This window comes from Panthera uncia, chromosome D2, assembly GCF_023721935.1.
Source record: "Panthera uncia isolate 11264 chromosome D2, Puncia_PCG_1.0, whole genome shotgun sequence".
Lineage (NCBI taxonomy): Eukaryota > Metazoa > Chordata > Mammalia > Carnivora > Felidae > Panthera > Panthera uncia.
The window spans coordinates 62,527,622-62,545,680 of record NC_064818.1 but is presented as its reverse complement, the minus strand read 5'-3'; the positions used below and the strand labels follow the sequence as shown (position 1 = coordinate 62,545,680).

The window sequence follows — 18,059 nt, the reverse complement described above, 5'->3', positions numbered from 1 at the left end:
TCTAGGTTCCTAGTAGTGGAACAATGAGCTTATAAAGCAAAGTAAGTTTGCTGTCACTGGGAGTTTTCAGTCAGTGGTTAGTTAGCTGAAGATTGTGTATGCGAGCTATGGAAGACTTTTCTGATTTCAAGGCCAGGATTCAGTGGCATTGGCAGTCTATGGCTCTGTGGACGTGGTGGTATGGGAGACCTCTCCCTTTACCAGGATTAAGCTAGTATAAACCAGAAAAGTGCTGAGATATTTGAGCACGATAGCATTCTTCCTGAAGCATTTGATAAGCAGAAAGCTAGCCTGTGTTGTCAGCAATGCCCTTACTTTGTTCCAGGTCAGTGTTGGCATTCAAATGAGTTTGGAAATTATTAAGGATGAGTAGGTGGTAACTCCCTTCATCATATCCATCTCATTTTCTGTTCCTTTTTCCTTTCTTCTTTTTTTTTTCCCTTTTTCCTTAAATTTATTTATATGTTTCGGTTTAGAGAAAACAGTTGTTAAATATATATGTCAATGTTAAGTGATTAAAACTTGACGTGCGTAAGGAACCAAAGTTATTCCTTTAACATTGGATATCTACCTATGTAGCAATCATAGATCACTTATCTGACCATCAAAATATCAGTGCTGGGCTGAGATACTGTGCACATACACATCATGTAGCTTAGGAAATGGAAGTCTTCTCTCATGGTAGACCTCTGGAAACATCCTCTGAGTGAATAGTTCTGTACAGGCCTGCCAAAATTGGCCACCAGCTCTCAGACCAATAACCCAAGGCTGTTTCCCTCTTTTGGTAGACAAGGCAAGCCAAGAGCCAGTGCTAGATCTCTTGGGCTCAGCCAGAGGACAAGAGAACTTCAGTTACATTGGAGCTCACAAGGAATTCTGCAGGGGCCTCCCCAGCTGTAACTTCCATTGTAGCCAGTGCAACATTATTACAATGATAAAAATATATTTTTCCTGTCCTACCTTTCAGGACTGACACCCTGAAATGCATTCATAAGGAAAACGTCCATGGAATTTTAAAGTCATTTATCCCATCCTTCTTTCCAACTGTTTCTCCTTTATCCCCTCTATTCAAAGAGGATTTGTAAAGGATGACATTTTATCTTAGTCATTTAGCTTTGGCCTTACCAAATAGTCATTCCTTTGTAAAGAGCAAACGTATTCTAGTAGAAAACCAAAGAGAAAAAATGAGATGAGATGTCTTGATTCCCTGATGTCTCCTGGAAGTGTTGGTTTTGGGACAGTCTTTTCCACAAGGTTCCACAGTAAATGAGTCTTTTGTTATTGTCATGTGTTGTTTTTCTTCTTCCATTTTAAGCTAATCTAGAGTAAAAGGAACACAGGGTAAGGAAGGCAATTAGGCTTTGCCCTTCCCTTATCTCTGCCTCCCCTATAGTGTTGGCCCAATTCTTATATTCATTTGTGACTGGAATCTACCTCTAACTGAAATGTATTCTGAGAAGTGGTCAATGAATCATAAACGAGGCCATTGCAAGGTTTTCTAGTAAAAAAAAGGGGGGTTTTGTTACTGCATGATTTCTGAAAATATTTTGGAAGACTCACCATGACTTTGTTGAGTTTCTACCAGTAGCCAAAGCCTCAATGAGTCCACTTGACTATAGCGTAATAAAAGGTGGTTGTCACTAAATGTTCCCTCTCGGCTTGGCTCTCCCCTGGACGTTCCCCCAGATGACCTTGCCTGCCATCCCCAGCACTTGTAAAATAATTCCCTGAAATGAACACCGGGTATCCTGCAGGCAGCATTTCTGAAGTCTTCCTCTCCATGCTGTGTTGAACCAGCACCAAATCCAGCTGATATGTGCAGGATTCTAAGTGCCAGCTGCCTGGTGACAGGCCCCATGGCTAAGCCTGTTTCTCCCTTCCCGACCCTTGTGTGCCAACATCTCACCTCCATCACACAGATGGGCCGATTCATACTAATGCTTGCTGGTGACTGCCTATGATTTGTCTGTGCATGTGGAGGTCAATTTGTTGTCAATCTCTGTGCCCAAGTTCATCCTCCAGAAGCCAAGAATATCAGGCCACACAGAGGGCTCTGGAAGCAAGAAAGAGAGGAGGCTGGGAGAAAAATCTTTGACTCTTGCCAAGCAAGAGAGAGGCTTGCAAGCCGTCAGTCTCCACTGACAATGCTAACTGACTAGGACAAAATTTTCCTCAGAGAAATGCTCATGACATTCCTGAAGGACATTTCCTTTTCTGCTGTGACTTTGAAGCATATGGCTTGTGCACAGAGAGACCTGGCTCAGCTCTACTTGGTAGATCCAGATGTCTTGGAAAAGCACCCCAAAGACATCACCAGTAATGAGAATCGTACCACATGTGGCTGTGTTTGTGTCAGTGATGTTGACACTGAGGGTTGCGCTCCCACCACTGTGTGTTTTCTCTTTGTAGCTGTCTTGGGGCCCAGCCACCATCAGTGTTATGTATTCTCCTAATGAGAACATAATCTGCTCTCTCAGCTTAAAGCCGTTTAATTGGAACTATTGGTCATTGAGTCTTCATCTCTACACAAGCATCTCTGTTGCTTTCAAGTTATCTCTTCCGGCATTATCCTGGGTAATTGACAGATATTCCACAGGGGAAAAACACTTCCATTTTTGGAAAGGTATTGATTTGGTGAACTCTTGTTTGTTGACCACTTGGCTAGAGTAGAAGTTGGCTGTGGACTACCATGAAACCATTCTCAGTAATTTTGCCACCTACTGACAGGTTTCTTTTGGCTCTTCCCCCCACAGTGACTACGGTTATGAGCGACACAGCAATGGTCAGTGTCTGCCAGCATTTTGGTTCAATCCGTCTTCTCTGTCAAAGGATTGCAGCTTAGGACAGAGTTATCTCAACAGCACCGGGTGAGTTTCTGAAGTGATGACCTTGAGAGGTCATTCTCTGCTGTTTTTCAGCCTGTGTGAAACATGCACAATTACTCCTGCTTGAAGACCAGGGCCTTTGCTTTACAGCACGATTTATTTGTTTTTCGTCCTTTTAGTAATGTGGCACCGATTTGTGTGAATAGTACAAATTTCGTCTGAGAATGAGACCCCACTTGCAAATAAAGAAACAAAATGGGTTCCTTAGATGGAGAAGATGATGAAGATTATAATAAGTTTCTTCATTTTATGATACTTCATTTCAGAACTATTTCTGTGAAACTACCCTGTACTCTCATTGCATCTCTGTGAAGAAGGCCAAGTAAATATTTCATAGGTGCACTTCCTGTTTTATCGATGTGGAACATAGAGCGAACAAAGAAGCTCAGTGACGTATCACAAGTATAAAGCTGTTCGTGGAAGTGTGTTTCTTTTTCTTTCTGTGTCCAGTCTTGACACATTTAAGGCATGCATCCTGATCTTTGTAAATCTGGAATTACACTCTAAAAGTTTGTGTTTAATGTTCTGTGTTGTGGGGCTTATCCAATATCATTTAAGAAATACCATAAAAGAAAATATTTCATGACTTTTCCACAAGTGTAGTTGATGTGTATAGACTTTAAAAATAGTATACGGAACTTATTTGGATTCTACTCCAAACATTATGTATAAAAACATCTTTCAGCCATTTGGAGAAATTGAATATGGACTGGTGATAAGGTGATATATTCATCAGGGACAGAGAAACAGAACAAATAGGAAACTACATACATACATATATGTGCATCAATATATATATACACGTATATACATGTACATATATGTACGTGTGTGTGTGTGTGTGTGTGTGTGTGTGTGTGTGTGTGTAGGAATTGGATCACAAGTCTAAGTCCCCAAGATCTGCAAGGTGACTTTGCAAGCTGGACACTGACAAGAGCTGATGGTTTGTTTGAGTCCAAGTCTGAAGGCATGAGAACAGGGAAGCCAATGGTGTAGCTGCTACTAAAGGCCAGAAGGCTCAAAACCCAGGAGAAGCCAGTGTTTCAGCCTGAATGTGAAGGCAGAAAAAAAAAAGCCAATTTCCAGTTTGAAGGCAGGCAGGAAGAATTCCCTCTTACTCAGGAAAAGGTCAACCTTTTTGTTCTATTCAGGCCTTTACCTGATTGGACAAGGCCTCCCCACATTGGGAGAGCAACCTGCTTTACTCTATCTACTATTTAAAATGTTAACCTCATCAAAAACAGCCCTCACAGAAACACCCACAATAATATTTGACCAAATATCTGAGCACCCCATGGCCCCGTCAAATTGAGGCATAAAATTAACCATCAAGGTGGTATTAGATTATTTCTAAATATAAATATTCTTATTACTTTTATTGTGTTAACTAAATATAGTTACTTATTTAGGTGTGACAATGGTATTTTGGTTTGACTTAAAAAAAAGAAACCTTATGCTTTAAGGATATATGATGTGTGACTTTTTTTTTAACTTTATTTATCTTGAGAGAGATAGAGATAGAGACAGTGCAAGCAAGAGAAGGGCAGAGATACGAGAGAGAGAGAGAGAGAGAGAGAGAGAGAGAATCCCAAGCAGGTTCCACGCTGTCAGCACAGAGCCTGAAGCGGGTCTCAATCTCACAAACCATGAGATCGTGACCTGAGCCGAAATCAAGAGTCAGATGTTTAACCCACTGAGCCACCCAGGTATCCCGAAATTTGTTATAAAATGTTAAAAAACAGATAGGTATTGAAATTTTTTGAAAGTGAGTTAATGGAGGGCATGGCTATTCATTATACCCTTTCATCTCACTTGTGCATGTTTGAATATCCTGATCTTAAAATGTGAAAAAGAGAGGTAGGGAGGGAGAGAGAAGGAGAGGGATGCCTCACCAGCAGGGCCAGATCCACGTGAAAGTTGCTCTTCTCCTCTCATGCCAGCTGCATTACACAGGTGAGGACTTCCACATTTCCATCTGAGCACTTCCGTATTTGAGATTGTAACAACGTGTTTTAATTAAGAACAAGAATTACCAAAACAGCATACATTTTTCTTTTAAAGGTAGGAAACAGGGGCGCCTGGGTGGCTCAGTCGGTTAAGCCTCCGACTTCAGCTCAGGTCACGATCTCACGGGTCCGTGAGTTCGAGCCCCACGTCGGGCTCTGGGCTGATGGCTCAGAGCCTGGAGCCTGCTTCCGATTCTGTGTCTCCCTCTCTCTCTGACCCTCCCCCGTTCATGCTCTGTCTCTCTCTGTCTCAAAAATAAATAAACGTTAAAAAAAAAAATTTAAAAAAATAAAAAATAAAAAAAAATAAAGGTAGGAAACAACACGGACTTGTACCCTCAGATACTCTTATCTCTGATGTTAGGGATTCCTAGAACTTTGGAAAACAGGGATAAGCTGTGATTTATTCGAAGCATAGCATAAAACCTGAGGAAAATACAAATGACATTTTTACAGCAGGGGGTCAGTGAGGCCGTCAGCGTGCACAGCATGGAAAACTGCAGAGGGCTGCTGACATATCCACACTTACCAGTGAAGGAACGCCCAAGAAAAGAGTTTTATTACGTGCATGTACCAGCATGTTTAGACATTGAAAAGGGCATTGGAAACCGCTAAAGCTAATTTCAGAATTGATTTTTTTCTCACTAACTCAGTCAAGGAAGTTATATCATTTTCCCTTTGGTATTGATGAGGGGAGGTCCCAGTACACAGGGTCTAAATTGTTCCAGACACTATTCAAGTCACTGGAATAAGACTAAGTGTAGGCAATGACCCTCACTCTTCAGGTTATTGAGAATACACACACACACACACACACACACACACACACACACACACACATTTTAGGCTATCCCTAAATAGGTTACACCCTCTCTTTGGTAGTTAGTATGTAAAATTCAAATAAACCCTGACCCCTATCAAAGAAAACCTCAGAGATGATTGAATCATAATAAAGAGTCTGTTCAATAGCATTTTTCATCTATATCCTATAAAATTAAAATTTCAATTAAAAATGTTACTCAGCAGTAAGTGTCCAGGTATATAAATGTTAGTCAATGCAGTTGTGTTTATTAATCACAGAATCACAGACATTACTGCCTACAACTCACCTGCTCTCTCAGAGCTTTGTTCACGTGAGTATTGCATGACAGCATCTGACCCAAAAAGATTTTTGTTAAGTTACCACATCTACCAGGGCACCTGGGTGGCTCAGTCGGTTAAGCGTCCGACTTCAGCTCAGGTCACAATCTCGCGGTCCGTGAGTTCGAGCCCCGCTTCGGGATCTGGGCTGACGGCTCAGAGCCTGGAGCATGCTTCTGATTCTGTGTCTCCCTCTCTCTCTGCCCCTCCCCCGTTCATGCTCTGTCTCTGTCTCAAAAATAAATAAAGGTTAAAAAAAAATTTAAAAAAAAAGTTACCACATCTACCAGTTTCCTTTGTTCCATGCAGACTTTCTCCAGAAAAGCATCCACATCAGTGAGTGGGCTTGTGTAAAGAGGAGATGTGGTAAATGCCAGCCATCGGCTGGTACCATAAACATCTTGCTCTCAAAAGCAAGGTGCTCTCAGGTGGAGGAGTGACCACCCTCACAGGGCCCTGTGGGCTACAGTCAGGAGGAAGGGTATAAATAGTCACCCTGCTGATTGGCGTATTGGCTGTCTGTACATTCTGCATTAAGAACAAGAAGATCCTTAGCTGGAGCAGGTGCCTGAAATCATCTTCATAGAAAGCCTCCTCCCATCAAATTCCCATTTGCTGTATCTGGAGCCAGCTCAGAAGTTGGCAAGTGGTAAAGAATAGATGAAATTGAAAAAGAATGAAATGTCCCTCCAGCCCCTCACCTTGGAACTGTCCTGGCTTTGTGTTGAGTCACTGGAATTTATAAACACAGATTCAGTATTTGATGTAAGCCACTACAGGGCCGCCATTAACAATTTAGCTTTTCACTTAAAAGTATTTAATTGCAAAAGAAATATATACATATGTTTTTCTGTGTTTAAAAAAACAATTCAGATCGTCACCCCTCTCCTGCCCCCTTTTCCCACACAACTGTGATCTGTTTGGTATTCATGCTTCTGAACACTTTGCATTTGCCAGCAAATAATTATGCCAAGAAAGAATATACAAAGTTCATTTGAGAGGTTGTTCTTATATGTCATTTCCTATTAGATATATTATTATTCTGTTTTTCCTTTTCATTCAGAGGTAGATCTTAAACAACTTTCCAAGACAGAATATATAGGTCTCCCTTCCATATAATTTCTTTTAATTCCAGAGTATTAAAGTACCTGGTATTGTTTCACCGTGCCTTTTCATGGACATTGGGGTTATTTTCTATTTTCTGCCACTAGAGTCAATGTTGGAATTAACAAGCTCGTACCGTAATAATTGTTATAAAAATACCCAAAGATAATTAGATTCTCTTTTGGCAATTGGAAGTGTTTCTGCTGACTTGTAAAACAAATCCCATTCAGCCAACTGCTTGCTTCTTAGACCTGCAGATCCAGGTCTAATATTGCCAAGTCCATGCCAAATATTGCCCCATATGGGTTAAGACACTAGCTTCCTGCTCACACACTACCAGGAGTCCCACATGTTAGGGATTCATTTGTATTAACTGTCATCTTCTTTTAAAATAAAAATGCCAATGGCTTATCTAAGGGAACGCTGAGAGGAAGGCCGAGTGGGATTTCCCAAGTTCACTAGGTGAGGAAGGTCATTTCAGGCAAAAAGAATAAGAGATGACTAGGCTGAAAGGGTCACGTGATGCCAATGCCTGGAAGTTGATGATAGACCAAGGAGCCACACTGCATCCTAAGACTCTCCCAAGTTGGTCTTAGCTATCCATGGGCACCTGTGCTCTGTCAGTCTGGATTCCGTGTTGGCATCAGGCAGGCATGAAGTACAGAGGAATCACAAGGGAAAGGGAAGCCTGTGGGTAAGAGAGACAACTCCATCAGTTGTACTGGCCAGGTGCCCTGCCCACCTCATGGCACCCCTTCCAGCAGAGCCCACGGTGCAGACACACAGTCAGAACTTGAACTGAAAGGGTCTACTGAATGACTGCCCCTTGTCAGTTGGGTTTGACAAGGAAATCTCCTAGCAGCACCTTCTGAGAGTTTGGTTTAAAGCATGCAGATAAACCTTCCTCTTTCTTTTATTTTGCCTCACCTTTACAAATGGTTATGGTTGCCTTCAGAGTCAGCTTATTACCCTGTATATATAGCAGTGTTCGCGGGTTTGCTTACTTCACCAGGATGGAAACAGTCTAGGATCAGTTATGATTATGCCTAACAGAATTACTATTTTTAGGAGATGCCGACATGTTTATCAGCTTCACTGTATAAACATGAACAATTTTTGTTTTAGCAATTAGCTACATCTGAGAAAAGATAATTGGAATAAGAGCGGAAATGTGTGCAAAATTTCCCTCAGGTGGCTGGCACTACCTGTCCTTAGTTCTTGGTCCAGTGGTGTCCGATTTCTAAGGTTCTCATCATGGAACCTCATGTAAGCAAAGTTCCACCATGTTCTCCATGGTAAGCTCCCTGCCTCTTTTCATCCTTTGCCCTCACACCTTCCCCAAGCCATTCCATGGAAAGCCAGGAGGCTGGACCAAGGCCTCAGGCATTATGGATAGAGAGTGAAATGTAATGGGGATGTTCTAAAAGGGAGTTATTTTAGAATGAAGCAAGTAAGGGTTTTAAACGACTTCTGCCATTTACTATTATCTTAGCAAGTGGCTTCCTTTCTTTGAGCCTTAGCCTCTTAACCTATAAGATTGTGCTATTTGCTTTTGGGGTTTGACTTAAATGGAGCACTATATAAAAAGCATGTAGCACAATGCCTAGCAGATAATGGTCACTTTGCAAAATGCATATGCCTATCCCCGATAGTCAGCATCTAAGGGCTCCTCTGGAGTGAAGGAAAAAAAGAGGGGAGACATCCTTTCATGGTGTATCTATAGCCCCAGGCGTTTATTTGATACTTAATAGTATCAACTACTGTGACCTAGGACATGTTTAATCTAAGCCCCTGTTTTTTCATCTGTAAAACAAATAATCACCTGTATACACTCATAAAGTTACAGGATTACTAGGCATCGAAACACATGCCTCTTTCTCTCTACCACTCAAGGCAGATAACACCTTTACCTGATTAGTGAACAAGTTCCTTTTATTCAAATAGAATGAAATCGGTATTCATTTGTATAGTTTCCTGCATTTTAGTACTGAAATTACCCTAAATTTGTTTCTTTTTGTTTCTCCATCTGTGTCTATAAATATCTCAGTTTACACATACACAAACACAGTCTCTAGTTGTACTTCTATACGGTTAAATCTTGTTTATACGATTTTGGATCCAGGGAATATGCTGCAAATTCAAGTTGCTAAATTAACTAGGACATCGCTTGTTTCATGCCAACCGTAAAAGATTCTGTAAATATAAAATAAAGTGGGCATTGGATTGGTTTATTATGAGAAACCAAGATAATCTTCTCACGGGACAGATTTCTTCTTGCTATTAAGCTAGAGAGATTTCTAGATGTGTTAAAAAAAAAAAGTATGTGTATAGAAATTTCTGTCTGTGGAGCTTCTTTTGAGAAGCCATTAATCCCTTCTGAGAGAATGTACAATAATAGTTCTTACTGTCCCTCAGGGTTAGTTTGTTAATATACGCAATGAGGATATTTACTCAAGGGGCCTAAATAGATTTTTAGCATTAATTTTTAACATTAATTCAGTATCTATGTAAGAACATTTAATGTGTCTGGCAAATACACAAACACATACACACACACACATCAATTCTAGCAGAATAGCAATCTCCATACTATCAACACACATTTGGGATGTTTTAAAAATTCTTTCTAGAAACATATTCCTTTCTACATAAGCCATAAGAACACTTAGACCCTGGCTAACCTGCCATTGCCCTGGAGTTACTATTTCCAGGGGCTTTGAGGGCTGTGGTCTTCTCCCAAGTGACCCCACTCCTGGGCTTGGAGGGGATTTTGATATTCAGTGTGATCTCCTCAGCAAGATTTGTCAGTGTGCACCATGGAGAATAAGCAGTCCTAAAAGTGGTGCATGTGTTTTAAGTCCACAAAAAGGAGATCACTTGCATAGTTTACAGACTGAACACTACAGGGGGCTGTGTAGCTGTTGTCTAGCAGAGCTGTGCAGTCTCACAGCAGATACTCAATAATTGTTTGTTGCCATGAAGTTGACTCTTTAGAGTACGTACCTTTTCTAGGATATAGTTTTCCACGTTTTTATGGGATGACATTGGGGTTGAGAAATGAAGAGGGTGAATGTCGCTGTGTGGAGACCTAGGTCCTCATATAGCTATTCTTGCCCATGTCAGTGGTATTGGCATTAATGATTCTTATCCAGGCTGTCTTGCACAGTGGCAGGAGACAGTAAACTTAGTCCAGAGACCCAGAGCTGTTAACCGCTTCCCATGTGACCTTGGAGAACTCGGAACTGTATCGCTTTTACTTATGATATTTGAGATCCTTTCAGACTCTGACATGTCCAGGACCAATTTGAAATGATTCAGTATTAGGATTCCTAGAACTCCAGGTGCTCAAAAAAAGGGAAAATTTCTTTATATAAATTAGTTGTACAACTTGTTGGCTCAGATCGTGGATTCCACGAGTCATTCTCATGATTCTTGATTTTTAGTCATTTAACCGGGCCATATGTAACATTTCATCACGTTGACATTCAAAATAAAGTCACATTCCATTTACTAGTCAAAATAAATTACTGCTTAGTGCAAGGAAAGTTGTTTTTTGTTTTTGTTTTTGTTTTTGTTTTTGTTTTCCATCAGCTAGCCTCCTCCTCCTGGTCTCCTAATCCCAAGCTTGCTTACCCAGTTTAAAGGAAAAGTCCTGAGAACTGTTCCTTTGATGGGGAGAAACTTGGAGAAACGTGCTCAGTCAGCCACAGAACCCCATTCTTCCTGAATGTTGATGTTAAGGCTACTACATAGGTTTTGTGTTGAAACATGGGTCTAGGAAGATTTTAAGTCTTAGTCATGCACTGTACTCACAGCTAGCTGCCTTCTCCCTACGACTCACACCGCCCTTTGTTTTGTTGAGTGTTGTAACAAGGCAGTTTTCCCTTGAAAGCAAAGGCACATAGTATGATCCAAGAAAATAAATCATTTAAAGTCTCATTTTGAGCACAAACGAGGGATACCATAGCTCAGTGACCATAAGCCTTGCCTAGACTATAAGACCTACAGTTACAACTCTGCCTTGGTCATGACGTGTGATGACTACCCTTTAAAAGGCAAGAGACAACACCACAGAGAGACATGATCTCTAAGCTGATTTTTACAGAATGAGTGAAAGCTTGACAGGAGGAAAGAGCAGCCCAGGAAGAATGAAAAGCACAGGGAGAAAGAAGGCATGTTGCCTTCAGCGTGCCCTGGGCTCAAGAAGCACATTGGAAAAGGGCTGAAGCTACAAAAGTCCCCTGAGGATAGATTGGGGACTGCACTTAAAACTTCATTGGGATCCTTTATGAACAAGCCTACAGGAAGTTTTGAATGAGTCTAAGAAAGAAATTGACATAGTCCGATTGGATTTTAAGATCATGAGAGTGCAATTTCTGTTTTCTGGAAACTTGCTGTGTAATAGCAAGTTCGTGTTTAATACTTTAAATGCTAACTTTTTAACTACTGATATTTTAATATTTATTAAGTCCTAACAAGGCATCAGAGTCTAAACTAAGCCCTCTTGAATGCAGTATCTTATTTAATCTTCTCAAGAATGTCATTGAAAAGAAAGATGCTGTAATTATCCCTCCCTAATTGACAGGCGGAGAATCCAAGCGTTAGAGAAAGGTTGGGTAACTGGCCAGGTTCATACAGTAAGTGCCCAGATTTAAACTCAGGCGCTTTGGTTCTGCAACACTAGTTTTAACCCCAGGGAAGTGGTCTTTAGTTCTGGATGCACACAAGAATCACCAGCGGAACTTAAAACAAAAACAAAACCACCCTAATGCCCAGAATTCTCAGTTAAATCGCAATTTAATCAATTCTCCATGAAATCAAGACCCCTGGAAACAGGGTCTTGGCATCTATTTTAAAAGTGCCAGCAAGTGATTCTAAAGGACAGAGTTGCAGCCTACTGAGCAAGACTACAGTGTCACCTTAACATACGGGGAATAGTCATAAACATCCATATTCTACCACCACCCCAAAATCACAAGAAAAAAAAGCAAACTACGAAATAGTAAAATCACAGAAAATGAGGACTTTCATGGCTTTTTTTCCAGTTTTACTCTCAGAGAAAAGCTATGGCCTTCATCTGTTTTAAGACTGACAGGCAGCAACGAAGAAAAAATCAAAGGAGGTAAGGGTAAAAAGGAAAAGGTGACAAAGGGGTTTCAAGGTGGGAAGGAAGAGAATGGTTGAAGTCGGGGCTGTTGAAGTAATAAGACACTATCTACTGATGAGCGGTCGGTAATATCAAAGGCACATTCGCAGAATGTTTCCTTTTCAGTAATTGTACAAAGACTCCCTTGCCATTACAAAGCACTTTTCTTCTTGGCGGATTGAAGAATGCTTTACCAACTAAATGCATCCCAGTAATATTCAGAGCTTAGGTCCAACATAATCATAAGTTGCCTTGTTATTATGGAGGTAGCAGCCCCATTTAATAACATATTAAATGCATTATTCATTTATGTAACTCAGACCCAGGGACAGCTGCTGGGATGAAAATAGAACCATTCTCTAATGCAAAAAGCAGGTGTGTGCTTACTTGAGTAAATGAACTCTATATTTCTGCACAATTTTCTTCTAAATTTCAGGGACAGGTCTGGTAGGGCTAATGTGATGCCATTTTCATCCAGGAAATAAAATGGTTTCAGAATGGTTTTTAATGAGCATTTAAAAAAAATTACCAACAGTCTTCTCGGTGGCAGAATCCCAGGGGGGATGGATTCGTGCTTTGGATTTAAGCAGAACTGTTGCTGCTGGATTCAGGAAAGCCTGGGGCAATGATTGGTCAGAACGGCGGCAAACAAAGGAATGTACTCTAGCTGATGATGCCAGTGGTGATGGTGAGCCCATGTCTTTATAGCGGCTCGCCAAGACAGAGTCACAGGTGTGCTTGGATGCTAAGTGATTAAAAATCATAACCTGCCTTCAGTGAAACATGCAGGGAGTTTCTGATGCACAAACTCACTGGGATGGCATAATTACCGTGTGACATCACTGGTCATTTTCCTGCTACCTTTGCTGGTACCAGAATGTCACCATTCTGCAATGCTGGTGCATTTTTTCTCTCTCTCTCTTTCTCCCATCTACCATTATTTTCTCTTTTAATCAGTATGCACTGAAGCACAGTGGATTTTCTTAAATATCAAATGGAGTGATGTTAAAAATGCTCACCCAAGATAATGACCAATCAGAATGGGTAAGGATCCTAGCGCAGGAGCAGAGATTTGGAGGCTGCCTGAGGGGCTAGGTGTTAACCCCTTAGTTTCTGGATTGTAAGGAGAAGCAGGGACTCCAAAGATAGGAATTGGTCACAGCTGGGCTGGTGGGTGAGGTGCTTGAAGGGTTTGGGGCAGTGGTCGTAACCAACTGCTATGCAGATACTTTAGCATTTGAAATGGTACAGTCAGGGGCTCCTGGGTGGCTCAGTCGGTTAAGTGTCCGACTTTTGGTTTCACCTCAGGTCTTGGTCTCACAGTTCTCATGAGTTTGAGCCTCACATCGGGCTCTGTGCTGGAAGTGCAGAGCCTGCTTGGGATTCTCTGTCTCCCTCTTTCTCTGCCCCTTCCCCACTCATGCTGTTTCTCTCAAAAATAAGCAAATGAATATTTAAATTAACACAGACACACACACACACACACACACACACACACACACACACACACAGTACAGTCATCCCAGTGTAAATCTGCTATCAGCTTTGCATGTGCCCTGGGACAAGGATGCCCTCAAGGAACTTAAACTTCAAGTCACACAGGAAGACAGTCAGACAAGGCATAAATGGGTTCCTATCAGGCAAATCATAAGGATTCCTTTAAGAGTTCAGAGGAGGGACAATCTCCTTCTATTTAAAGAGTCAGTACAGTCGTGGTAAAGAGAAGAAGTGTTCTAGAGACACATTTTCTGGGGTCTTGACTATGTGATCATGAGAAAACTGGTTAACTTCCATGAATCTTAGCTTCTTCATCTATATATTGAGAATAATACTTTCCTTAAGCAGAACATTTCAGGGTATTTTTAAGATAAATGGCAAAAGTCATGTAAAGAACTTAGCACAATGACAAGTATAATTAGCACTCTCTCTATATGAACTTTTTTTTATTATTTCACTTCTTATTTTACTATCCTTGTCAGGAAAAGACAGATGAAAGGATTTGTTACTTAAAGTGTAAGTTTTAGGCAGCTGAGAGAGCATGCACGAAGACAGAGAAGCAGAATGAGCAAAAGAAAATAAGTACTCTCAAAAGGATTGAAAATAGAGGTTTGGCTAGGGCAGAAGGAGCTTTTTGGTGAGAAAGAATTCAGAAACGTAGTGAAGTGAGCTTGTGGAGGGCTTCATGCACAAGATGACAGGATTTATGGCTTATCCTAAGGACATTTGGAAGCTGTGAAGATTATGAACAGGTCACAGAAATAATAATATTAAGTAAAAATAACTGGTAACCTTTCATAAGCACTTGCTAATCATCAGGGCAGTTTTAAATACTCTGTGTACATCAATCCGTTTAATTTGTACAACTACCTTGTGAGGTGAATTACATACTAATAACTGACCTTAGAGTGATCCATGGTGTTCAGAGTACTTTCCCAGACAGTGTTTAATTTGACTTTCTCAACCATGATCTTAAGCAGTCAGTCCTGAGACTCAAAGTACAGGAAAGGACATTGGCTAGATTTGAAGGAGTAGGAAAACTATGGCCTGCGAGTCATAGCTGGCATACTGCCAGCATCGGGAAATAAGGTTTTACTGAAAGCCAGCTGTCTCCATTCTTTTATGCATTACCTGTGTCTACTTTCACGCTGCAATCAAAGAGTTGAGTACTTGTGACAAACATCAGATAGCTGGCAAAGCAAGAATATTTCCTTTCTAGCTCGTTGTGTTAAAAATGTCTCCACTTCTGGTCTAGAAGAGTGGAAAGACCTTAGACTTTGCTTCCACTCTGAGCTCCACCACTCATTCTAGGTAAGTGGGCTTGGGAAGTCTATTATATGAATTCATAAAGTGGTTACTATGGCCGCCACCCAAAAAGATGATGAACAGATAACACTGAAGCTCAAAGTCTTAAAGGTGAATTGTCCTAAAAGCACAGATTCTAATTAATTATGAATCTGATAAACTGCATAGGACCAATTTGTGGAATAATCCTTTTTTTTTTTTTTCTCTATTAAAGTTAAAATAAGAAGAAAGAAGTGAAAGAAGAGGGAAGATTTACTCAGTCTGCATACTGGTCTCCTTATTATGAGTTTTCAATAATTAGCCAGTATATCTCTTCATAAAATATCGAGTAGAAACGATCACATTTAGCCAACTTTCTGTACTACACCATTACCATAGCATCCTCTATGGGGTTTAATGTTAAGTCACATAATCCATAACAATCTATTCTTTGCCTGAATTGCAAATTCCCTTGCAATATGCATTACTCATTCTAACCCTCAATCATATAGCCTTTAAAGTATCTCCTAGACTACTTACAGATGTATCTTCAAGATTATAAACATGGTGAGGGCAAGAAGCGTGGCTTCTTTTGCTGTGCACTTCCTGTAGCTCTGAAGTGAAATGATTCATTGACAGAATAAAAGAATGATATTAAAGTGCTAATAATATGTACAGTATGTTCCTCTGATGATTTGTCTTTCTGGTGGGTGCTTTATAGGAATTAGCTCTAATCCTCAGAGAACCATGCTGTGTAGTTATTGATAGCCCTCAGGGCTACACAGTGGTAGGTCTGGCTTTAAAAAATCGGGAGTGATTTGAATGGTAATGAGCCGGATTACAACGTTAGCTTCTCTCGTTTTAGGTATAGGAAAGTGGTTTCCAATAACTGCACCGATGGAGTAAGAGAACAGTACACTGCCAAACCGCAGAAGTGTCCCGGGAAGGCCCCGCGGGGGCTGCGGATCGTCACTGCTGATGGGAAGTTGACGGCAGAACAGGGGCACAACGTTACTCTCATGGTGCAGCTGGAAGAGGTAGGACCGAAGCCCGAATCCCTTTTGTCTTCTAGGGCCAGTGATTTTTTCCTAGGAAATCAGGTTTGGTGTGTTTTTGGTTTTTTTTATTTATTTATTTATTTATTTATTTATTTATTTTTACACGTCGTTGAAACTGTTTATGTTTTTCTACCTTTAGGTCTTTGGTTTGTGGTTGTTGCTGCTGCGACTTCGCCTTCTCTGACACATTTCCTCAATTATTTTCATTTCAGTGCAAGTTGTTCTTCATGCTGACCTAATCTATCACTTCTTGGGAATTCTTTTCGGAGTTAATTGTGCCTTACTGGCACTTCCGGCAAAAAGGTTCCTCAGAATACATTAGTGGTATTCCTAAAATAATTAAGCACACACGCATGTTCAGCCTAAAAGGTATTACTGCTGTCTTCCTCTCTCAACCTGAAGTCTTGGCTTTTCTTTTCCGAAGGCAGCCTGCTGGCCATACATGGAACACAAAGGCTAATCTAAATATAATTGAGTATACTGTCTTTGGCAATTGAGAGTTTGTATTTTTGTAGCACCTCTGCAATATCACTATGAGGATCAATTACTATTTGACAAATTATGGTTACCTGAGATTTCTGAAAATGTAGACTGGATGAAATGAAACTTATACTGTGTTTTTTAAAATACACACAGGCATTTTTATCATCTTGCAAAGGAGGAAGATGTTCTCTAAAGGAGAAATAATTTCATTAAATGATCTCAATTATGAAGCCAGGCAGTGCTGTATCCAGCCATGTTTTCTGAGTGCTAAAATATGGGAAGCACTGTGCTAGGCCTTGTGAACACAAAGGGATTTAAAAAGTTAATAATGAGGGGCGCCTGGGTGGCTCAGTCGGTTAAGCGTTCAACTCTTCATCTTGGCTCAGATCATGATCTCAGGGTTTGTGAAATTGAGCCCTGCATTGGGCTGTCTGCTGACAGTGCAGAGCCTGCTTGGGATTCTCTCTCTCTCTCTCTCTCTCTCCCTTTCTCTCTCTCTCTCTCTCTCTCTCTCACCCTTTCTCTCTCTACTCCAACCCCTGCACGCGCATGTGCACTCTCTCTGTCTTGAAATAAATAAACTTTTTTAAAAAGTTAATAACGACACCAGGATTAAGATCATCATCATTGACTTCCATCAACTCCTGATAGCTCAGTGGCTTTCGATCTGTAATATGAAGAAAAATTACCTGGTGAACATGTCAAAACAGTTTTCCCAGGCCATTTCTCCAAAGGTTCTGACTAAGTTGGGGGGGGGGCAGGGGCTAAGAATATAAATTTATAACAGGATCATAGGTTATGCATTGTGCTTTGAGATAAACAGGGGCACCTAGGTGGCTTAGTTGGTTAAGTATCTGACTCTTGGTTTCAGCTCAGGTCATGATCTCACTGTTCTTGAGTTCAAGCCCACGTCAAGCTTGGGATTCTCTCTCTCTTACTCTCTCTCGGCCCCTCCCCTGCTCATGCACACACACACACACACTCTCTCTCTCTCAAAGTAAATAAGTAAACTTAAAAAAAAAAAAAAGAATAAACAACAAAACAAGGGCAAAGTCAAGGGGGATAGTGTAGCCTGACAGGCTCTGGAGTGTGACTTGAAGGGGAAAAGATGAAGCAATTAGGATTGCTTTGTCAGGATTGATCAAAATCATTGGTATTTTAATTCCTGTAGGAAAAACAACTGTGAATTAATGAGTTTGAAACTCCAGCTCAGGGTGGTGCTGAGGCTGCTGGTCCAAGGACCACTTAGAGAACCGTTCTTGTAACCTAATACTCCTTTCTGGTATCTCCTTAATAAGTGCCTTTCAACCATACCTAGTCGCCTAGATACTAAGGTTTTCCCAAATTTTTCAGTTGGATCTAGAAAGATGCAGACCAATTTAGGCCAATTGGAGTTGCTTGCATTTCACAGAACTGGGACCAGTGCCTGAGGCTATGACATATTAGCTCACAGCAA

The 18,059-nt window shown here is 40.8% G+C and overlaps 1 protein-coding gene across 1 annotated transcript in view; it reads left to right on the top strand.

Annotated features, from left to right (window-relative positions):
- LOC125933157 (VPS10 domain-containing receptor SorCS1) overlaps positions 1-18,059 on the top strand; it is a 236,252-nt gene that overhangs the window by 145,375 nt on the left and 72,818 nt on the right. The window contains exons 16-17 of the mRNA XM_049646013.1: positions 2,754-2,867; positions 15,928-16,099. Of these exons, the coding sequence (XP_049501970.1) occupies positions 2,754-2,867; positions 15,928-16,099 (286 nt within the window). The remainder of the gene's footprint in view (positions 1-2,753; positions 2,868-15,927; positions 16,100-18,059) is intronic.